Here is a 24,738-nt window from a genome sequence, read left to right as displayed (position 1 = left end):
TTTCTAGTCTTGTAATATTGTACTGTAGCCACGTTATATATTTCCAGTCATCTCTTCTCTCAGAGGGTGTTAATCTCCAGAATAATTTTCCCCCAGGGACCAGTGGAGTCTGGGAGTCATTGAATATATTCAAGGATGAATTGGACTGAATTATTTTTTTGAATTTAATGTGCCCAATCTTTTTTTTCAATTGAGGGCCTCTCTCCCTTGGACATGTGCAGTTCCGGTCACCCGCTCTCCCGTGCGGTGGATAGAGCAGTTTCTTCAGCACGGGAGGAATTGTGGGAACTGCGGCCACCATTAATTCTCCAGGAGCCCAGTCTCCAACCTCCTGCAACTGGGAGGAAAAGTGAGGGGGTGGACATTGACCTCAACATGACACAAAGTACATGTGGCTAGTAATTGGATTTGATTGTGACCCCCCCCCCCCCCCCTCACCAAAACATCTTTTTTTAAATTTAAAGTACCCAATTCATGTTTTTTCCAATTAAGGGACAATTTAGTATGGCCAATCCACTTACTCTGCACATCTTTGGGTTGTTGAGATGAGGCCCACGCTGACATGGGGATTTTGTGTAAACTCCACACGGATCGAACCTGGGACCTCGGCGCCGTGAAACTGGACAGATTTATGATTGGTGAGGGAGTTGAGGGTCACGGGGAACAGGTAGGAAAATGGACTGAAAAATTAAGATGAGGAGTGAATTCTTCACTTGAGGATATGATGAAGCTTTGGAATTCTCTACTCCAGAGGACTGTGGAGCCTCAGTCATCAAGTATTTTCCAGATCGAGATTGATAAGTTTCAAGATGTTGAAGTCACCAAATATGGGGGATAGTGTGGGGAAATGGTGCTGAGCTAGATCGGCCATTGGGCTCATTACAGGATTGAGCAAGTTCAAAGGGCCAAATGGCTGACCGCAGCTCCTATTTGTTATGGTCGCTGTGTCCAGGACAGGAAACCGTGAGCATGAATCTGTCAATCAGCCTGAATCAGCACCTTCAGCAGAATTGGGAGGGTGAATATTAGATAAAGCAGAGTGAGAATGGAGGGAGAGTGTGTGGGATGGAGATTTACAGCATTTGGGGAATGAGTGGAAAGAATGTTCCAGAAGAACTAGAATTGTCTGTTCTGAATTTCTATCCTGTACTGACAGTGATGTATTTTGTAAATTGTTTTAACAGGAGATTCGAAGAGGACGAATTACAGACAGAAATCTAATACATGTTGTCTGGATCTGACAGTCACTCAATTCTTTGGTACCTGAATATCATTGGCCTTCGAATCTTGAAGGAGCAATGCTGGTCTTATCTGTCAGCTTCAAAAGATTTTAAAGATCAGTGTGACTGGAAAAGCACCGAGACACACACACCCGAGTGAGAGTGTTCCAGAGCACTGACTTGTGGAAAGAGCTTTAACAGTTACACAGCCTGAAAAAAACATCGCACTATTCACAGCGGGAAGAGACCGTACACGTGTTCTGTGTGTGGGTAAGGCTTCAATTGTCTGACCTAGGGAGACACAAGGAGACCCAAAATATGGAGAAACAGTGGAAATGCCTAACTGTGGTGAGGGATTCAAAGCCCCATCTGCACTGAAAGCTCATTGGCGCATTCACACTGGGGAGAGACCATTCAGCTGCTCTCTCTGTGGGAAAGGATTCAGTCAGTCATTCACCCTGCAAACACACCAGAGGGTTCACACTGGGGAGGCCATTCATCTGCTCTAAATGTGGGAAGGGATTCACTCAATGATTCAGCCTGCACATGAATCTGTCAATCAGATAAGGGAACCCACTTCACACTGGGGAGAGGCCGTTCATCTGCTCTCAGTGTGGGAAGGGATTCTGTGAATCATCCACACTGCGGAGACACCAGCGAGTTCACACTGGAGAGAAGCCATTCAGCTGCTCAGAGTGTGGGAAGGAATTCAATCAATTATCTAGCTTGACGTCCCACGGGCGAGTTCACACTGGGGAGAGGCCGTTCACCTGCTCTCGAGTGTGGGAAGGGAGTCTGTGTTTCCTCGTACCTGCTGAGACAGCAACAAGTTCACAATTGATTACAGGGGTTGGATTCTGTTGTTATTGTTTCTGCTCTCAATTACACCCAGGACTGCATTTTGTTCATTCTGACATTGGTGAAGTGGGAGGGTGGGAGGGTTTCTTTCTGCTGGACTGGCCGGTCTCACGACTTTGCCTCCACTGGACTCTTGTAACAAGAAAAATTAAAGATTCCATTAGGTCAAAGGAAGAGACTCATTGATAGATTACAGATTTATTGCTTCACTGATTTATTGGTAATCTTTAAGAATTGATGCAGTATAATTCTTAAATTCAATATATAGATAGAAAATGGAATATCCACAAGGCAAAGACATTGTTTCAGATAAAATGAGAATTGCTGTGCAAGCAACTTAATATGTGTCAGAATCTAACACTGCTTCACGAAAAGTTGAATAAAAGACCTTATAATGAATAAACCATTGTTCTACAAATACATCTAGTAATGAAAAAGTATTGCAGCCTCAGCAACAGAAACATTTCCAAATATAGCAAAGCCTTAGCGACAAGTAAGGTTAATGCAGAACATCTTATCTTCAGAGGATTGGTACACGTGGCAGGAACATGTCGACATTTAATTAATTTGATAGACATTAATGAATCTTAAGTAATGACCAATGCCTGGATAACAAATCATGCTCCAAGTGACAGAATTTTTTGAATAAAATCAGGAAGCCTCAGCTGAGAATTTGAAACCAATAAGGGGTTAGACCATTGATAAGAATTTCTTTAAGAATAAAGTTTCATGACTAAAGTTTGTTCTGTATTCATGCTTTAAGAAATTCTGAACCAAGTATTGATTTCCTAAAGTTTTCTGATATTTTTAACTCTCTATTATATTTTGATGTTTTATTTGATCTACGTTTTGATTCATTTTTATGTAAGAGAATCAAGGTGGATAATTAGCAATAAAGTTGCATTTTTGGACACCTCCAATCAACCCGATCTTGCGCTGTTATTTGAAGATAAAATAAGCGATCTTATCACTCGTATAGTTGCCAAAATTAAGTGTAACCCTGAGGATTGGAAACTTGTCTTAGAATTCAGCAAAGGAGGATCAAGAAACTCAAAAAGAGAAAACTGAATATGAGAGCAAACTGGCGAGAAACATAAAAAACGATTGGAATAGCTCCTTTAAAATGTGAAAAGGAAAAGATTAGCAAAGGCCAATGTGGGTCCATTCCGTGCAGAGAGAGGAGAGTTTATAATGGGGAACAATGAAATGGCAGAGAATCTAAACAATGTGTGTCTGTCTTCATGGAGGACATGGAATCGGCCCAAAAACACGAGAGAACCAAGGGACTAGTGAGCACGAGGAACTGAAGGAGATTAGTATTAGTGAAAAAGTAGTACTTGAGAAATTAATGTGGTTCAAAGTTAATAAATCCCCAAAAGCTGATGCTTTACATCCCAGAGTGTTGAAAGAGGCGGCTGTAGAGATAGTGGATACATTGGTGGTCATTTTTCAAAATTCTATAGATTCTGGAATGGTTCCTGCAGATTGGAAGGTGGTAAATGTAACCCCACTATTTAAGGAAGGAGAGAGAGAAAACGGGGAACCACAGGCCCAATTAGTCTGACATCAGTAGGAGGGAAAATGCTACAATCTATTATAAAGGATGTGATAACACACGAATTAGGAGCAGGAGTAGGCCACTCGGCCCCTCGAGCCTCCTCCACCTTTCAATATGTTCACGGCTGATCTGATTGTAACCTCAACTCCACATTCCTGCTAACCCCCCGATAACCTTTCACCCCCTTGCCTATCAAGATTCTATCCAGCTCTGCCTTCAAAATATTCAAAGACTCTGCTTTCACTGCCCTTTGAGGAAGAGAGTTCCAAAGACTCGCGACCCTCTGAAGAGAAAAAAGTTCTCCTCTGCCGTAAATGGGCAAGTTATTACTTTTAAAGTGACTCCAATTTCTAGATTCTCCCACAAGAGACATCCTTTCCACATCCACCCTGTCGAGGCTCCTCAGGATCTTATACGGTTCAATCAAGTCACCTAAACTCCATCGGACACAAGCCAAGCCTGTCCAATCATTCCTCATAAGACAAGCCTCCAATTCCAGGTATGAGTCCAGTAAACCTTCTCTGAACTGTTTCCAACACATTGACATCATTCCTTAAGTGAGAGCAATACTGTACACAGTGCTCCAGATGTGGTCTCACCAATGTCCTGTATAACTGAAGCATAACCTCCCTACTTTTGTATTCAGTTTCCCTCACAACAAACAATAACATTCTATTAGCTTTCCTAATTACTTGCTGTACCTGTATACTCGCCTTTTGTGATTCATGCTCTTGGACACCCAGATCCCTCTGAATCTCGGAGCTCTGCAATCTCTCACCATTTCGATAAGAAGCTTTTTTATTCTTCTGGCCAACATGGATAATTTCACATATTCCACACATTATTCTCCTTTTGGCAGATATTTTCCCACTCACGTAACCTATCTATATCACTTTGTACCCTCCTTATGTCCTCTTCACAATTTACTTTCCTTCCTATCTTTATATCACCAGAGCCGGAGTTAGTCATTCAGCCCATCGAACCTGCTCCATCATTCAATACGATCATGACTTCAATGTCTTTTTCCCCACGCTATCCCCATATCCCTTTGTGATATTTAGAAATCTGTCAGTTGGGCAGCACGGTGGCCCAGTGGTTAGCACTGCTGCCTCACGCACAAAGAACCTGGGTTCGATCCTGGCCCTGGGTCACTGTCCGTGTGGAGTTTGCACATTCTCCTCGTGTCTTTTGGGTCTCAGACCCACAAGCCAAAACGACGTGCAGCGGAGGTGAATTGGCCTCGCTACACTGCCCCTTAATTGGAAAGAAATAATTAGGTACGATTAAATTTATTAAACAAAAAACAGAAATCTGTCAGTCTCTGCTTTAAACACACTCAGTGACTGAGCTTCCACAGCCCTCTGGGGTAGAGAATTCCAAAGATTCACAACCCGAGGAGTAAAGAAATGTCTCCTCCGAGACCGGTCCTAAGTGGCTTCCCCTTTATTTTGAAATTGTGTCCCCTGGTTCCAGACTCTCCAACCAGGGGAAACCTCTCACCTGCACCCACCCTGTCTATTCCTTTATGGATTTTGTAAGTTTCAATGAAATCCCCTCTCATTCCTCGAAACACCAGACAAAAGAGGCCTAGTTTCCCCAATCTCCTTTCGTAGGAGATTTGCCTGATTCTTCTTTGGCCCCGGTATGATGGTGGTCTTATTGAAGCAAGTGGGAAACTCAGAACGGAGTAGGGAGAGGTTGAGGATGTCCGCGAACACACCTGCCTGTTGGTCCACGCTGGATCTGGGTGCATGGCAGGGACTCCGTCAGGACCTGTCGCTTTCCGAGGGTTCACTTTCAAGAAGGCCAATCTGACGGTGGGTATGGGTGTGTCCAAGGCTCCTGGGGCAGTTTGTTGGTTTCCTGCTCGAAATAAGCACAGAATGCATTGAGTTTGTCGGGGAGTGCTGCGCTGTTGCTGAAGACTGTACTCGGCTTTACTTTGCACCCATTATGTTGTTTAAGCCTTGCCACAACCACGAGAGTCCATGTCGGTAATCTGTGATTCGAGCTTAGTCTGGTACTGTCCCTTGGAGTCCTGGTGTGGTCTCTTGGAGTCCATGATGGCTTTGCGGAGGTCATACCTAGATCTCTTGATTAGGTCAGGGTCGCCGGTCTTGAATTCCTCTGACAATGCCTTCCACAGGGAGTGAATCTCCCGATTAAACCACGGTTTCTGGTTGGGTAACGTACATACTACCTTCTTTGACACACAATCTTCTACACACTTGCTGATGAAGTCTGTGATGGTGCTGGCATACTCGTTTAGGTTGGCTGCTCAGTTCTTGAATATGGACCAGTCCACTGACTCCAAGCAGTCACGTAGGAGCTCTTCTGTTGCCTCGGACCAGCACTGCACGACCTTCTTAATCGGATTCTCCGCTTCAATTTCTGCTTGTATGCCGGGAGAAGGAGCACCGTCTTGTGGTGCGATTTTCCGAAGTGCAATCAGGAGATGGATCATCAGGCACCCTTGATGTTTGTGCAGCAGTGGTCAAGGATGTTGGGGCCCCTGTTGGGACAGGAGATGTTTTGGTGGAATTTTGGCAGTACACTCTTGAGGTTGGCCTGGTTAAAGTCCCCGGCCACGATGAACAAGGCCTCCGGGTATTCTGCTTCATTGTTATTTATAGTAGTTACAATTCATCAAGCGCCTTCTTCACTTCCGCCTGGGGTGGGATGTAGACCGCCGTGATGATGGCAGAAGTGAACTCCGTGGAAAGTAGTATGGATGGCACTTCACAGTTGGGTATTCCAGGACGGGCAGCAGTAGTTTGCCAGGGTCGCCACATCCGAGCACCAGTTGACGAGGAGACAAACCCCTCCACCCACTCCAGGTTCAGTCCTGGATGTGATTAACAGCAGAATCTAACCCAAGATCACTTGTGAACCCTTTGGTGTCTCAGCAGGTTGGACGACTGAGTGAATCCCTCCCCACAGTGAGAGCAGGTGAATGGCTTCTTTCCAGTGTGAACTCGCTGGTGTCTCCGCAATGTGGATGATGTTTGAAATCTCTTTGTGCAGTGAGAGCAGCTGAACGGTCTCTCCTCAGTGTGAATGCGCTGGTGGGACATCAGTACCCGAGAGCTTTTAAACCCATTCCCACAATCGGAGCATTTAAAGGGTCTCTCATTGCTGTGAGTGACATTGTGGTTCAGCAAGTGATGACCAAGTGAATATTTTCCCTGTCGGAGAGGTGAACGGGCTCTTCCCGGTGTGACCTCGCTCGTGTTTCATCAGGTTGGATGAGGTTCTAAAGCTCTTTGTGCAATGAGAGCAGCTGAACGGTCGCTCCACAGAGTGAACGCGCTGGTGGGACATCAGTAGCTGTGAGCTTTTGAAACTCCTCCTGCAGTCAGAGCATTTAAAGGGCCTGCTCTTGGTGTGAGTGACATTGTGTTTCAGCAGGCTGGATAATTGAGCAAATCCCTTATCACACACAGTGCAGATGAACGGCTTCTCCCCCGTGTGAAGTCGATGGTGTGCTTGCAGGTGGGATAACCGAGTGAATCCTTTATCACACACAGTGCAGAAGAACGGCTTCTCCCCAGTGTGAACTCGCTGGTGTGTCTGCAGGTGGGGTAACTGAGTGAATCCCTTATCACACAGAGTGCAGATGAACGGCTTCTCCCCGGTGTGAACTCGTTCGTGTCTCTGCAGGCTGCCAATGTTAGTGAATCCCTTTTCACACTGAGAGCAGGTGAAAGGCCTCTCTCCAGTGTGAACCCGTTCGTGTCTCCGCAGGCTGCCAATGTCAGTGAATCCCTTTTCACACTGAGAGCAGGTGAAAGGCCTCTCTCCAGTGTGAACTCGTTCGTGTTTCCGCAGGTTGCCAATGTCAATGAATCCCTTTTCACACTGAGAGCAGGTGAAAGGCCTCTCTCCAGTGTGAACTCGCTGGTGTGTCTGCAGGTGGGATAACCGAGTGAATCCCTTATCACACACAGTGCAGATGAATGGCCTCTCCCCCGTGTGAACTCGCTGGTGGTTCTGCAGGTGGTGTAACTGAGTGAATCCCTTATCACACACAGTGCAGATGAATGGCCTCTCCCCAGTGTGAATTTGTTCGTGTCTCCGCAGGCTGCCAATGTCAGTGAATCCCTTTTCACACTGAGAGCAGGTGAAAGGCCTCTCCCCAGTGTGAACTCGTTTGTGTCTCCGCAGGCTGCCAATGTCAGTGAATCCCTTTTCACACTGAGAGCAGGTAAAAGGCCTCTCTCCAGTGTGAACTCGTTTGTGTTTCCGCAGATTGCCAATGTCAATGAATCCCTTCCCACACACAGAGCAAGTGAAAGGCCTCTCTCCAGTGTGAACTCGGTGGTGTGTCTGCAGGTGGGATACCCGAGTGAATCCCTTCCCACAGTCAGAGCAGGTGAACGGTCTCTCCCCAGTGTGAACTAGTTTGTGTCTCCGCAGGCTGCCAATGTCAGCGAATCCCTTTAAACACTGAGAGCAGGTGAACGGCCTCTCTCCAGTGTGACTGCGTTGATGCCTTGCCAGCACGTGTGGGGCTGTGAATCCCTTCCCACAATCCTCACATTTCCATGGTTTCTCCATGGTCCGGGTGATCTTGCGTTTCACCGCGTTGGACAATCAGTTGAAGCGTCATCCACACACAGAACACCTATACAGTCTCTCCCTGCTGTGAATGGTGTCGTATGTTTTCAGGCTGTGTCACTGCTTAAAGCTCTTTCCACAGTCAGTGCTCTGTAACAGTCTCACATGGGTGTGTGTGTCTCGATGCTTTTCCAGTCACACTGTTGTTTAAAATCTCTTGAAGCAGACAGAATAGACAAACATTTCTCCTTCTAGATTCAAAGGCCGATGATCCCAAGAATTAAGTGACTCAGTCAGTTCTTGACGTGATATTTAGTTTGAGATATCGGCCTCAAACGCCTCTCGTTCGAACTTCCTGAAAACAGATTTTACAATAGTAATCATTGTCAGTACAGGATAGAAATTCAGAACAGACAATTCTAGTGTCTATCGAACATTCTTTCCTCTCTCTTTCCCTGAAATGCTCTAAATCTCAATCCCAACACTCTCCCTCCATTCTCACTCTGCTGCATCTAATATTCACCCTCCCAATTCTCCTGAAGGTGCTGATTCAGGCTGATTGACAGATCCAAGCTCACTGCTTTCTGTCCTGGACACAGAGACCTGAAAATCTTCATGCAGGCTGCCAGACATATATGTCTATAATACTCAATGAAAAATGTGTGTAATATACAGACTGTATTCACTTACTTTCCCTCACAATTTTCCTCAAGGTGCTGATCAACAAATCTAAACTCACTAAAACCTGTACAAGAGTAGAGAATCTCCATGTAAGTACATTTACTGATTAGAGATGGGGAAATCTGAGGAAGAATTTTATTTAGTCATGGAGTGGTCATGACAGGGAACTCACTGCCCACAAGGTTTGTGGAAGTCGAGATGATCAATAATTTAAAATAAAATAGGATGGTCACTTGAAGAAAATAAACTTGCAGGGGAACAGGGATATCGAGGGGGAATGGGACTGACTGGATTGCTGTACAGAGAGTCAGCATTAACTTGAGTTACCAAATGGATTCTGTCAGTGCTGCAATGACTGTATGACTGGAAATATATAATGTAGGTACAGTACTATTTACAAAACTAGAAATAATAATGGATGTATTTTATTACAGAACCATCAATAATATCTACAATACATACCATATAACAACACTAGACATATCTCTGTCCGATATTAAATTTTTAAAAATTAATTTACAGGATGTGGACAATGCTGGTCAGGCCGGCATTTGTTGCCCTTCCCCAGTTGCCCTTCCGAAGTAGTGGTGAGCTGCCTTCTTGAACTGCTGCAGTCCTGGAGGTGTAGGTACATCCACTGTGCATTTTTTTTTCATTTGTTTTTTATAAATTTAGAGTACCCAATTCATTTTTTACAATTAAGGAATAATTTAGCGTGGCCAATCCAGCTACCCTGCACATCTTTGGGTTGTGGGGGTGAAACGCACGCAAACACGGGGAGTGTGTGCAAACTCCACGCAGAGAGTGACCCAGAGCCGGCATTGAGCCTGGGACCTCGGAGCCGTAAGGCAGCAGCGCTAACCACTGCTCCACCATGCTGCCCTACATCCCCTGTGCTGTTAGGGAGAGAATTCCAGGATGTTGCCCCAGGGACAGTGAAGGAACGGCAATATATTTCCAAGTCAAGGTGGTGAGTAACTTGGAGGAGAACCTCCAGGTGGTGAGGTTCCCACGTATCTGCTGCTCTTGTCCTTCTAGATGGTAGTGGTTGTGGGTTTGGAAGGTGCTGTCTGAGGAACCTTTATGAGTTACTGCAGTGTATCTTGTAGATGGTATACACAGCTGCTACTGTTTGTCGGTGGTGGAAGGTTTGAATGTTTGTGGAAGGGGGTGCAGTCAATCAGGCTGCTTTGTCCTGGATAGAGTCAAGCTTCTTTGTTGTTGGAGCTGCACTCATCCAGCAAAGTGGAGCGCATTCCATTACACTGCTGGCTTGTGCTTGTAGATGTCTGGTGGACAGGCTTTGGGGTATCAGGAAGTGTGTTACTTGTCGTAGGATTCCCAGCCCTTGATCTGCCCTGGTAGCTACATTATTAATATGGCTATGTTTCTGATCAATGGTAACCCCCAGGATGTTGGTTGTGCGGGTTTCAGCGATGGGAATGCCACTGAATGTCAAGGGGTGGTGGTTAGATCCTCTCTTTTCGAAGATGGTCATTGCCTGGCACGTGTGTAGCGCAAATGTAACTTGCCACTTATCAGCCCAAGTCTGGATATTGTCCAGGTCTTACTGAATTTGGGCATGGACTGCTTCATTATCTGAGGAGTTGAGAATTGTGCTGAACATTGTGCAGTCATCCGCAAACATCACCACTTCTCACCTTATGATGGAAGGGAGATCATTGATGAAGCAGCTGAAGGTGGTTGGGCCTAGGATACTGCCCTGAGGAACTCCTGCAGTGATGTCCTGGAGCTGAGATGACTGACCTCCAATCACCACAACCATCTTCCTTTGTGCCAGGTATGACTCCAACCCGTGAAGAATTATCCCCTGATTCCCATTGATTCCAGTTTAGCTGGGGCTCCTTGATGCAATACTCAGTCAAATGCTGCCTTGATGTCAAGAGGAGTCACTCTCACCTCACTTCTGGCATTCAGCTCTTTCGTCCAAGTTTGAACCAAGGCTGTAATGAGGTCAGGAGCTGAGTGACCCTGGCGGAACCCAAACTGAGCTTCCTGGAGCAGGTTATCGCAGAATAAGTGCCACTTAATAGGACCTTTAATGACTCATTCCATCAGTTTGCTGATGATGGAGAGTATTCCGACAGGGAAGTAATTGGCTGTGTTGGACTTGGCCTGTTTACTGACCCCTTAAATGCCAGCCATCTCCTGGAGAAACCAGCCCTTTAATTGAGAACATCCTTTTAGCCAGACAAATAAATGTGTCAAGCTGAGGGAGCAAACGATGTCTTTAAGAGAGAGAGAGACCTGGACAAACCTTTGCAGAGTCTGCACCCTCCCTGGATTCACTTCCTTTCCCTTCAGTTGCTGCAAGTGACCAATTGAAGGTCGGAATGAGAAAAGAAATGGAAAGGGGGAGAAAAGAAAGTGTTTTACTCACAATTGTTGGAAATAGGAGTCTGTGTGCAGCTCCAGCTCATTCCGGGTTGAAGGAACAACAGCTTCGCTCGGCAGAAACCTCCATGTCCAACAATGGGGAAGCTCTGATTGGCGGAGGGGCAGAGTCTTTCCGGTCCTCCAAGTATTTCCATTAGTCAACACCTGAGCGGAAATGTCAGCGGAAATGAGCTCCACTGCGCATGCGCAGCTTCCCCTCTCACTGAGACATGCGCAGCTCCAGGTCAGGGGCGGGGAAATCACCGACGGCCGGAACTGTCAGCTGGTTGCCTGGAAACCGTTTCGAGGCTGTGTTGGGGGAGAGGGAACAAAGGGTGGGGGCGGGGCTCGCGTGTCAACGCGCCGGCGTGTGCGCACTAATGCAGTGACGTCACTGCGGAGCGGATTGATTCCTATTGGCTGATTTAGAGTGTGAGCTTTTTGTGATGTCACAATGTGGAGGTTGGACAATGAGTTTCAGACTAAAACTTCCTCCTCTGGGCAACATCTGGGAGCAAATCAATGTCTCCCCTTTCAGAAGTTCATAAGATAGAGGAGCAGAATTAGGCCATTTGGCCCGTCGAGTCTGCTCCGCCATTCGGTCATGGCTGATCTCATCCTGGCCTTACCTCCACCGTCCTGAGAGTTCTTCAGAACCCTTCAACCCAATTTAAAATCTGTCTAACTTCTCCCTAAATGTACTCACTGTCCCAGCTCCACCGCACTCTGGGGTAGTGAATTCCACAGATTCACAGCCCATGGGAGGAACAGTTTTTCCTCAACTCTGTTTTGAATAGGGCAGCACTGTGGCCCAGTGGTTAGCACTGCTGTCTACGGTGCTGAAGACCTGGGTTCGATCCCGGCCCCGGGTCACTGTGTGGAATTTGCACTTTCTCCCCGTGTCTGCGTAGGTTTCACCTCCACAACCCAAAGATGTGCAGAGTAGGTGGATTGGTCACACTAAATTGCCCCTTAATTGGAAAAATAATAATTGGGTACTCTAAATTATTATTTTTTAAAATTAAAACTGTTTTGAATTTGCTATCGCTTACCGTAAGACTATTACCTCTTGTTCTGGAATGCCCAATAGGCAGCAGCCGCTCCAAATCTACTTTATCTTTCCATTTCTTTTCTCACCCTGAGGGGTCATTGGTGACTTGCAGCAACTGTAGAGAAAGGAAGTGAATCTAGTCTGTATGTTCCACACATTTTGAGTTCAGTAATATAGACATATTTATGCCTGGCAGTCTGCATGGAGATTTTCAGACCTCTCCAAGACGGGAAGTAGTAAGCAGGGATCTGTCAGTCAGCCTGAATCAGCACCTTTAGATAATTAGGAGGATGAATATTACAGAGTGAGAATGGAGGGAGAGTGTGTTGGATGGAAACTAGAATTGCCTGTTCTCAATTTCCATTTATAAATTCCTTTTACAGGATATTAGATGAAGATTTGCAGAAAAAAAATGAATGCCACTTCAGGATTTGGAACAGTCACTTGGTTTATCAGGACCTGAATATCATCAGGAAAACCATCACTGCAAAAGACACTTGTGGGGTGAAGGGTTGCCAGTCAGGTAAAGGAACAGAATGGAAGAAAACACAGGAATGAAGAATCACATTGGGCTGGTTCCAGGAGAATTGAGTGACAACTTCAGCGACGTAACCATGGAGTGTGATTTTTGATTGTCGTGAAAAGTAAAAGGGCAACATTCTATTTATAGTTCAAGGGATACGTTCCCTATTAAAATAGTGTTAAGGCATTGTTGCTTCTAGTTTGTTGCAGTAAAAGTCATAAAACCTGAAGTTTTTGTCTTATGACTCATTAATTTGTTCACTGGGTTTAGAATTTATCTTTTAAAATTCCTGATCTTTTCAGAGATCTCACACAGTTGGTTTTAAGTCACAAGTTTCAACTTCCCATTCAGCCTCAGGCAACTTGCTGTCTGTCTGTTGCTCATGTCAATGACAGCCCAGTAACAGAGCTGAGGGCTGGAGATGCTGTGACCCCTTGTCGGAGCTGGGATCAGTAGAAAGAAGAACCGTTGTTTCTGGTTGAGCTTTGTGTGAGCTGTCTGACCATGATGATATATGCAATAGCTAACTAGGTAATATGTTGTGATGAGGATTTACAAACAGACCCTGGGTAGACGAGTTCACTGAAGCTGTGGGCTCGTCAGCTGTACAGTGAAACCAGGCATCTAACAGCCACAGAGACCTCTAATGTTGGACACTGGGTTTAATCCTGTTCTCTATTAAACAGACCTATTTGATACTGGGTGATTGTGATATAGTTAATCTGACCCTTTATTCATTCAATTCCAAAAGTGAATAACATTGATTCAAGTACAGTGACTATCTTGTCAATCTGTCAATAAAGTGGTGTCAGTTCATGCAGATCCATGTCTGAACTCCATTCCATTACTTATTTTTGTTACTGACTAGACTGTCTCTCTCTTCTCTCCTATCTCTCTCTCCTGCCTCTCTCAGTCTCTGGTGCTCCTCTCTCTCTCTCTGGTGCCTCTCACTCCCTCTGCTTCCTCTCTCTCCCTCTGTCTCTCTCAGCTGCCAATCACTCTCTTCAGTGCTTAGGAAGGCAGGTGGGATAGTTTCCTTTGGTAGCCGAGGGCTGAGATTATAAGAACAGGGAGATTGTGTTGGAACTGCATCAAACACCAGTTAGACCACAGCCATATTACAGGAAGGAGGTGATCACACGAGAGAGACTGTAGAGGAGATATATTTATTTATTTATTTAAATTTAGAGTGCCCAATTAATTTTTCCAATTAAGGGGCAATTTATTATGGCCAATCACCCTACCCTGCACGACTTTGTGTTGTGGGGGCGAAACCCACGCAAACACGGGGAGAATGTGCAAACTCCACACGGACAGTGACCCAGAGTCGGGATCGAACCTGGGACCTCATGCTGCCCGTTGCAGAGGAGATTTATGATGATGCTACCAGGGATGGAGAATTTTAACTATGAGGAAATATTGGATCTCCCCAGTGTGAATTCGCCGGTGTACAGTGAGTTGCTCCGATCGCATGAATCTCGTCCCACAGTGAGAGCACCTGAACGGTCTCTCATCAGTGTGAACAAGCTGATGGGACATCAGTTCCCCGGACGTTTTATAGAATTTCCCACAGTTTAGACATTTGAAAGGTCTGTCTTTAATAATAATCTCTATTGTCACAGGTAAGCTCATATTAACATTGCAATGAAGTGAAAAGCCCCGAGTCGCCACATTCTGCCGTCTGTTTGGGTACACGGAGGGAGAATTCAGAATGTCCAAATTACCCAACAGCACGTTAGATAAACTCGGTCAGTTCTCACTGGAACGACGGAGGTTGAGAGGTGAGCTGATAGAGGTCTACAAGATTATGAGTGGCATGGACAGAGTGGATAGTCAGATGCTCTTTCCTAGGGTAGGAGAGTCAAGTACTCGGGGACATAGGTTTAAAGTGCGTGGGGAAAAGTTCAGAACAGATGTGCGAAGCAGGTTTTTTACACAGGGTGGGTCATATATGGAACGTGCTGCCTGAGGAGGTAGTGGGAGCAGGTACGGTAGCAGCATTTAAGGGACATCTAGATAAATATATGAATGGGGTGGGAATGGAAGGATATGGACTCCATAAGTGCAGACAGTTTTAGTTCAGGCAAGTACCAGGGTCGGCGCAGGCTTGGAGGGCCGAAGGGCCTGTTCCTGTGCTGTATTCTGTTTTTTTTTTATTTTAAAATTTAGACTACCCAATTCATCTCTTCCAATTAAGGGGCAATTTAGCATGTTCAATCCACCTACCCTGCACATCTTTTGGGTTGTGGGGGTGATACCCACGCAAACACGGGGAGAATGTGCAAACTCCACATAGACAGTGACCCAGAGCTGGGATTGAACCTGGGACCTCGGTGCCGTGAGACTGCAGTGCTACCACTGCACCGCCGTGCTGCTCTTGTATTGTTCTATGTTCACCTCTTTCGGGACTCATGGGAGGAAACCGGAGCACCCGGAGGAAACCCACGCAGACACGGGGAGAATGTGCAGACTCCACAGACAGTGACCCAAGCCGGGAATCGAACCTGGGACTCTGACGCTATGAAGCAACAGTGCTAACCACTGTGCTACGGTACCACCCCAATGTGATCCCACTAGTATTTCAGCAAGGTGGATGACTGCATGAATCCCTTCCCACAATCAGATGAATGGCCTCTCCCCAGTGTGAATTCGCTGGTGGGCAGTGAGTTGAGATGATCGCCTGAACCCAGTCCCACAGCGAGAGCACCTGAACGGTCTCTCATCAGTGTGAATATGTTGATGGGCCATCAGCTCCCAGGAGACTTTATAACATTTCACATAGTCTGGGCCTTTAAAATGTCTCCCATCAGTGTGAACATGTTGATGGTACATCCGTTTTCCAGAGCTTTTAAAGCACTTCCCACAGTGCAGACATTTAAAAGGTATTTTGTCAGTGTGAACTCACTGGTGTCTCAGCAGGGTGGATATATGAGTGAATCCCTTCCCACACTCAGTGCAGGCAAATGGTCTCTCCCCGGTGTGAACTCGCTGCTGTTTCAGTCGCTTGGATGAATCAGTGAACCCTTTTCCACACGCACAGCAGGTGAACAGCTTCTCTCCAGTGTGAACCCGCTGTTGTGTCAGCAAGTTTGATGACCAAGTAGATCTCTTCCCACTCACGGAGCAGATGAGTGATCTCTCCCCAGTGTGAGTGCGTCGATGAGTTTCCAGCTCAGACGGGAAACCAAATGCCACCTCACAATCCCCACATTTCCACGGTTTCGCGCCAGTGTGAATGCGCTTGTGTCTTGACAGGCCAGAAGATTGACTGAAACCTCGTCCACACACATAACACATGTGTGGTTTCTCTCCACTGTGAACAGTGTTTTTTCCTTCCATGTGAATCGATGGAATTCCCTGCCCAGTGAAGCAGTTGAGGCTCCATCATTCAATGTTTTCAAGATAAAGATAGAGCGTTTTTTGAAGAATAAAGGGTTATGGTGTTCTGGCGGGAAAGTGGAGCTAAGTCGACAATACATCAGCCATGATCTCATTGAATGGCGGAGCAGGCTCAAAGGTCCAGGTGGCCTACTCCTGCTTCCAGTTCTTATGTTCTTATATTAAGTTCAAAACCTGTTGATATTCAGTAACGATAACTTAAGCGACTCCGTCAGATCCTGATGTGATGTTTCCCAAATGCAAACCTTCCCCTTCCAATATCCTGTGATATCAGTTTAGACAGAAAAAAAGGAGTGAGAGAAAATGCAGAAGAACACAAAGGTGGGTTGTGAAATTGAGCTGAAATCTGGTCATTTGTGAGGCCGGCACTAGGAAAAGGTAACCTTGAAAACTGCCAGATTTTCACAAAAGAACAACTGATTCACTGATGTCGTTCAGGGAAGGAAACCTTCCGCAGGTCTGGGCCAGAAACGTTTCAGGCCTCTGTGGGGGGAGGAGAGTGAGAAAAGATTGAGAGCAGAGGAGAAGGAGAGGGAATTTATATTTCCAAAATCTAACCAGAACATTGTCAGAATCTCCCAAACCCTCAACCTCTGCCTCCTTGAAGGACCAGGATATCGGGTCTGTGAACACCATCACATCCAGGTTCCCCTCCAAGGCACACACAGTTCTGACAGTAAGTAATGGGTGAGCAGAAACTTTCTCCACTTCAACATTGGGAAGACATTGCGTTCAGCCCCTGTCACAAACTCCTTTATTAGCCACTGACTCCATCCCTCACCCTGGTCATTGTTTTGAGATTGAGGTTGAAAGACATTGTCCAAATGGTTGGTGTGATATTTGACCCCGTGACTTGCTCCCAACCACATATTTACATCATCTTGAAGACTGGATTCCACCTCAGTAACGTCGCCTGACTCCAGCCAAGGCTCAGAGCATCTGTTGCTAAAACTCTGATCTATTCCTTTGTTATCTCTGAGAGATCTATGCTCCTCGAATTGATACTTCGTGAGTATTCCTAATTTTATTTACTCTGTCTTAGGTGGCATCACTGAAGGTGCCAAGACCACAAGACTTTGTAAGGTGCACCTTGTACACCACCTTCAGCGGTATCAGCCCCAGCCTCGCACACAAAGTCGAGGCGTTTAGCCTCCTCAGCACACACCCCTCCTCCAGCGCCACACCCAGCTTTTCCTCCCACTTCGCATTAACCCCTCCATGGACACCCCATCCTCCTCCAAAACCCTCCTGTAAATCACCGAGACGATCCCCTGTCGCCCCTCACCCCGTCCGCTGACAGCACCACCTCCAACAGCGAGGAGACAGGCACTATTGGGAAGGTCGGGAAGACCTTCTTTGCAAAGTCCAGCACCCGCATATACCAAAAACATTCTCCCCACGCCAACCCAAACAGCTCAGTCAGCCCGTCAAAGCTCGTAAACGGCCCTCCCAGAAACAGGGATTCTATAATTCTAACTTTTAAAAAATATTTTAGAGAAGCCAATTATATTTCTTTTCCAATTAAGGGGCAATTTAGCGCGGCCAATCCACCCAACCAGCACATCTTTGGGTGTGAATATAATTCTAACTTAGGATGACCACTCGTGTGCCCTACTGAACTTAACTTTACCCCTTGTCATTGTCAGCAGTTCGTTCTTGGTGCAATATGTAGATAGTCCAACGAGGGAAGGGGCAGTACTGGATCTGGTATTGGGGAATGAGCCTGGACAGGTGGTTGAGGTTTCAGTAGGGGAACATTTTGGGAGTAGTGAACATAATTCCATATATTTTAGGGTACGTTTGCCACAGATATTTGGGAACATAAGGCAGGAAGTCCCTTGAGGTAGTAGGATCCAGAGAGCAGGAGATACATCCTTTTCTTTCCTTCCCTGCTTCCACCCTGCCTCATCATTAAGACATTGGGACTCAAAGGGTGACCCAGTTTGATGGACAGGTTGTCTCTATTCAAAACAACGGGGGACAAGCTCCACCCAGCTCTGAAAATATTGCCCCCAACGTGATGGCGGCCGCACATGCTCAGTGCTGCACATTGCCCCCAATAAAGATGGTGATCATTAACCGGGACGACTTTAGGGATCTTTGGCCCCGCTCAGTACAAATGGGATTGATGGGATTTTGAGGGAGTTTGTAGATGACAGAACCGGTACAGAAATCGTCCCGTCCACACGCCGGCTCCATCATATGCTCCGATCTGCGATTTTTCCGCTTACAAATTATAGATCCGAGAAAAAAAGCATCCACCCCTCACCATTTCCCGCATTGCGCATGCTTCATTCACTGCCCCTCATTCGCTCCGATTGGTTGGAGGACCAGCTGCTCCCATTCAGTCCTCCAGTCCCGCCCCCTATTACTAGTGGTCGGGAGCCGCCATCAATCATTCCCCTGGGCATTGTGATCTGGAGCATGCGCAGTGCGGTTGATGAGGTGAGGCAGTAGCGCGCAGGCGTAATGCTGTTGTTCGTCTGGAGGAGAGTCCTTTGTCCCGGGGAAGCAAAATTAGCATCAGGCGGTGGGAGGGAGGATCCGCAAACCCTTCACAATCATTGTCAGCTCCCTGATTTGCAGCTGCGGGGCTTCTCCCTCCTAGGAACAGGCCCAGGTTAAAGGTCACCATCCTGCTTCAGCGACTGGAGGATGGTTCACATCAGAGGATGGGGGAGGGGAACAATAAATAAGAGCTGACACTTTGCACTCAAATCAATGAGGACTCTGATCTCTGGAAAGGAAGGAAGCCCTGGGAGGTGGGCGGGGATGATTCACAAACACCCGCTGGAGGCCCCAAACCGCCAAGAAGAACCCACAGATCCTGATTTTGAGCTCCCGGGGCTTGTTTGCTTCAGCTGCGGCCGTCTTGGTGAAACAACAGAGTGGGCGGGGCATCAGGATTCCAGTGACCAGGAGAGAAAATTATCGATTTATTCTCACTCTACACAGAGGGACTTGAGAACTGAACCCGGCCAGAGTGGAGGGAGCGGGTAAACTGCAATGAAAGGAATTTTGAAGGTGGTTTGAAAGGTTTGGCAGACTGACAAACTCTCATGGTGAAAATTAAAGGTAAGCCTGCACGGGTCTGTGTGAAGAGGTGGGCGGTGTTGGGTGGGCTGCTGACAGAAATGTGAGGCCAGGGAGGGGGTGGTTGGCTGCCAGAACGGTTGGAACAGAGTTCTACATAGGTCCAGTTGACGAGTCAGACACCCAAGCAGCAAATCTCAGTGGATTCAAATATGGCCCATAAAATGTGGGCTGGTTTGTCACCCTGGGGTTTAGATTCCAGCATAGGGAGGAGGGAGAATGGATGTGATGAGGATTTACTGTTTCACAGAAAGAAGTGCAGAAAACCTGTTCCAAACAAACTAGAATTGTCTCTCCTTCATTTTTATTCGGTATTGACAATGATGATGTTTATAAACTCTTTTTATGGGAAATTTGAAATTTACAGGTGTGAAATCGTCGAACCTGGAGAGACACAAGGACATCCACACCATAGACAAACCATGGAAATGTGGGGCCTGTGGGAAGGCATTCATATCTCCATCCCAACTGGAAACTCATCTGCGTAGTCACTCAGGGGAGAGACCTTTCACCTGCTCCATGTGTGGGAAACAATTTCATCGATTGTTCAACCTTCGCACACACCAGCGAATTCACACTGGAGAGCGGCCATTCATCTGCTCTGTGTGTATGAAGGGATTCAGCAGTTCATCACACCTGCTGAAACACAAACGTGGTCACACTGGGGAAAGTCCGTTCATCTGCTTCAAGTGTGGGAAGAGATTTACTGATTCATCTGACCTTCTAACACACCAGCGAGTTCACACTGGGCAGAGGCCTTTCAACTGCTCCATGTGTGGGAAGAGATTCATGCAGTCACAAAACCCAATGAGACACAGGCGAGTTCACAAATAACTTTTGGAAGTAGATTCAGCTGAACGGATGATCTCAGTGTCAATGACAAAGAAATCAATGAGCTCCTTGCACTTGTTTGAAGTCAGGAGAGAGATTTAAGAAGATGATCATGAAGAACAGAATCTGAGTTGTCCTTGCTTCCAGGAACAATCCAGAAATAGTGACCAGTTTAGGCAGAGGCGAGCAGGGCCAGGTAGAGCTGGATGTGTTGCTGCTGCCTCTGGTAATCAACAGTTCAACCAGTTGATAAGACTGCGCCAAGTGAAAAGGGGATTGGTAAGAGTGAGAAAATGGGCAGCAAAGATCTCAAGTTTACAGATGATAAAGGTTGGGATGCTGGTCAGGAGTGTGTTGGAATCATCAAGTTTAAAGATAACAGTTGCATAGATGTTGGTTTCAGAGCAGATACACTGAGGTGTGGGCTAGGTCGGGCAATATTATTGAGCTGGATATAAACAGTCTTAGTGATGGTGCAAATATGTAGTCAAAAGCTCATCTTCTGGTCAAATATGACATTGAAATCTGCATTAGTCACACACAGTGCGCATACCACCTACAAGATGCACTGCAGCAACTCAACAAGGCTCTTTGGACAGTACTTTTCAACTTGTGACCGCCTCATACGACAAGCACAGCAGACACATGAGAACACCATCACCTGCAGGTTCCCCTCCAAGCCACACAACATCCTGACTTGGAACTATGTCCCTGTTCCTTCACTGTTGTTGGGTGAAAATCCTGGAATTCCCACCCTGGCCACACTGTGGCCCAACCTACACATCATGCATTACATCAGTTTGAGAAGACAACTCACCACCATCTTCTCGAGGGCAATTAGGAGTGGGCAATGATTTCTCCCAGCAATATCCACTCCCTGTGAAAGGATAAAATAAACAGTTGCCAGGGAGGTGGATGGTGACTAGAGAATGGAGTTTGTAGCAGGGCCATAAGACAATGGCTTCACTATTTATTTTTAAAAATAAATTTAGAGTTCCCAATTATTATTTTCCAATTTAGCGTGGCCAATCCACCTACGCTGCACATCTTTGGGTTGTGGGGATGAAACCCACGCAGACACTGGGAGAATGTGCAAACTCAATGACTTCACTATTTCCAATGTTTAATTGGAGGAAATGTCTGCTCACCCAATTCTGGATGTCAGACAAGTCAGGACGATGTGTGAATTGGAGGTGGTGGTTTTCATATACACCTCTTACTTTGGGGAAGTTGGGGGTTTGAGATTCTGTCAAAGTTATTATTCAAGTTGTAGTTGGATAAAATTTGTCTCCTTTACCTCCTGCCTCTCCACTTCTATTTTTCCTCTTCTGCTCCCAAAGTGTCCAGAGTCTAGTGTAGGCCCACTGACCCAGGGTGACCGGCCGCCATCTTGGTAGAAACAAAGTAGAAACTTGGTAAAAACGGCACATGTGCGGCCATTTTGGTGAGGGAACAGGAAGTGGAGGCTTCAGGGTCCCAGTGACCAGGAGAAAAATCATTCTGAACCCTGGACTAGCTCTACCCTCCCATCCAATAATTTTAATATTCAAACATATTTTTCTGTTGATATTTTTGAAATACTCTCGTACTGCCCACTGTAAAACCTTCACTGAACTACCTGTATCACAATGGCAGTTGAGCAAAACTCAGTGAGTTCCAGGATCTGCCTGAAAAGGCAGCGATACGATTCACTAATTAATTTTAAAAGAGAGGTGGATAGTTACCTGAGTATGAGAAGGTGCAAGGCGAGGGACATGAAACGGGAATGAGGGACTGAACAAGTCCGTTCTTTCTAAAAGTCAGCACAGGAAAGATGGGCTGAACAACCCCCATCGCACCACCTTGTGCAATGCATCTCTACGATTCTCGGAACTTGAATGGAACCAAAATAAAATCTGAAATCGTTATTGGTCATTTTACGAAATGTAAAGAGGACACTGTCCATCAAGAGCCACTTAAGAGCAGAATAAACAGGAGCAGTTGGAGGACATAGAGCCTGGTCCACTTTTTCTCCTTGTCGCCATTTTCCTTCTTTCCCTCTGTATCCAATAATCTCTTGAATTCAGTCTTGAATATACTCAGCGACTGAGCATCCACAGCCTTCAAGGGTATAGAATTCCAATTGACAAACTTGAATGAAGAAACGCCGCATCTTATTCACATATTGCCACTAACATCTCAAGATGTTTTACCGGAGGATAGGCAGACAGGGATTCCCGCAAATAGTTGTTTGTGGTTCATTGCAGTTCCTTGACAAGGTATCGGCTTTATTCTGAGTGTTGTGAAGGCTGAGCTGACTTTTCTGATACGCCTGCTTTCCAGAGATGATCAGACAAGAGTAATGCTGCTGGGCTCAACGCTTTTTCATCAACAATGATTCAGCCTCTGCAGGAAATTGAGAAAAGAGGCAGCATCGCTCTTCGGCCACACAGGATAGTACTGGTTAGATTCAATGTCTTTATCCAGAGGGTGTGGAACTTGCTGCCACAGGGACTGGTTGAGGAAAACAGCATGAATGCACTTAGCAGTTGCAGACACAAGAGAGAAAGGAATAGAAAGACCTGCTGTCAGAGAGAAGCGATAGGCTCATGGGGAATATATACACTGACACTGGATACAATGACCTGTTTTTGGGCTGTCTATTGAGTTTCATTCTACTTTGATTCTTTTTACAGGGTATTGGAATGGAAAGACTTACAGACAGAAAACTCAAGGTTTAAGAGCCTTTTGATTTGTCAGGATATGAATATCATCGGCCCCTGAATGTGGAAGGAGAAATGTTTGTCTTCTATCTGTGGGAAGGTCAGTGTGACTGGAAAAAGCACCGAGACACATACATATGCAAGTGAATGTGTTCCAGTGAGCTGACTGTGAAAAGAGCCTTAACCAGTTACACAGCCTGAAAAAACATCACATCATTCACAGCAGAGAGAAACTGTACACGATGTTCTGTGTGTGAATGAGGCTCCAATCTGGAGAGACACAAGGTCATCGGCACCATGGAGAAATGGTGGAAATGTGGAGATTGTGGGAAGGGGTTCAAATCTCCATCCCTGCCGGAAGCTCATCAACGCAGTCACACTGGGGAGAGACCATTCACCTGCTCCCTGTGTGGAAAGGGATTTACTCAGTCAGCACACCTTATGAAACATCAACTTGTGCACAGTAATACGAGATCTTTTAAATGTTCTGACTGTGAGAAGAGCTTCAAAAGTGAAATGGATCTGCTGAGACACCAGCGAGTTCACACCGGAAAGAGGCCATTCACCTGCTCCGAGTGTGGGAAGGGATTCAGTCAGTCAGCCAACCTGCTTACACACCAGCAGGTTCACACTGGGGAGAGGCTGTTCCCTTGCTCTGTGTGTGGGGAAAGATTTAATCATTTATCTAACCTGCAGAGACACCAGACAGTTCACACTGGAGAGAGGTCGTTCACCTGCTCTGAGTGTGGGAAGAGATTCCTTCACTTATGGAACCTTGCTACACATCAACTTGTTCACAGTGATCAGAAACCTTTTAAATGTTCTGACTGTGAGAAGAGCTATAAAACTACATCTGATCTGCTGTAACACCAACACACTCACACTGGGGAGAGGCCGTTCATCTGCTGTGTGTGTGGAAGAGATTCACTTGGTCATCCCACATGCTGAGACACCAGAGACTTCACGAGTGACTGCAGGGGTTGGATTCTGCTGTTATTGCTGCTGTTAATCACATCCAGGACTGAACCATGTTCATTCTGACAGCTGGAGCTTGTTGCTGCTGATAATAATCCCTGTAACCAGTTGGAGTTTAATATTTTGATATTTGTCAAATGAATTAATGTTTCAGACACACACTTTGTTGGGACCTTAATTTCTCCAGGATAAGAGGCAACTAATTTGTGTCCTGTCACAGATTGCTCCATTTTTTGGACTTTTCTCCTTTCTAACTCTATATTATTTCAATTCTCATACCTTATTACTTCCTTGGGTTTGAGGGTGAGGCCCACACAGACACAAAATACTGTGTTTTCTGTATTGGACAATTACATTAAAATCTGGAACAGGTGTAGATATGGATTGGTGTCTCCATATCATGTGTATAAAGTATTGATGTTCTCTAGTTATGCTCTTCCCCACATTCTCTCCATATCCTCTCTCACAAAACCTTCCATTATTTTAAAGATTTCTATTAGGTTATCCCCACCGCCTTCATTTCTAAGGAGAGAGGAGACCCAGCCTGTCAATCCTTTCCTGATATTTTATATGTACCGACACATTTCTGGTTTCACCATTATAAATCTTCTTTGCACCCTCTTCAGTGCCTCGGTATCATTTTATAATATGGTGACCAGAACAGCATGCAGTGATCGGTGAGATACTTGATCCAAGAGTCACAGGTAACCCAAAAAATGGGACCAAGCTAATATGCGATTTTACGCTGGTTTATTAAGAAACAACAGTTTATAAATGATGCATAATGGACACACAAAACATCATACAGCCTGAGAATGATTTCCCAGTCCCAGAGGACAGATGGATGATGCAGAATGAGTACTGGTCTCCATTACTAGTGGCTGCAGTCTCCT

At 45.9% G+C, this 24,738-nt stretch overlaps 1 protein-coding gene across 1 annotated transcript; it reads right to left on the bottom strand.

Annotated features, from left to right (window-relative positions):
• Positions 1 to 2,216: 2,216 nt before the first annotated feature.
• Positions 2,217 to 11,414, bottom strand: LOC140420199 (uncharacterized). The gene is made up of 2 exons (XM_072504225.1): positions 11,276 to 11,414; positions 2,217 to 8,548 (listed from the first exon to the last, which is right to left on the bottom strand). Exon 2 carries the CDS (start codon positions 8,191 to 8,193, stop codon positions 6,766 to 6,768), a length of 1,428 nt encoding a protein of 475 aa, XP_072360326.1. The 5' UTR covers positions 8,194 to 8,548; positions 11,276 to 11,414; the 3' UTR covers positions 2,217 to 6,765.
• Between the last annotated feature and the right edge of the window lie 13,324 nt (positions 11,415 to 24,738).

Source organism: Scyliorhinus torazame, chromosome 5, assembly GCF_047496885.1.
Source record: "Scyliorhinus torazame isolate Kashiwa2021f chromosome 5, sScyTor2.1, whole genome shotgun sequence".
Taxonomy (NCBI): Eukaryota; Metazoa; Chordata; class Chondrichthyes; order Carcharhiniformes; family Scyliorhinidae; genus Scyliorhinus; species Scyliorhinus torazame.
This window is presented reverse-complemented; position numbering and strand designations above follow the sequence as displayed.

Coding starts and splice junctions, on each gene's coding strand:
- LOC140420199 (XM_072504225.1), bottom strand. CDS start 8,193: ATGGAGAAACCATGGAAATGTGAGGATTGTGGGAAGGGATTCACAGCC.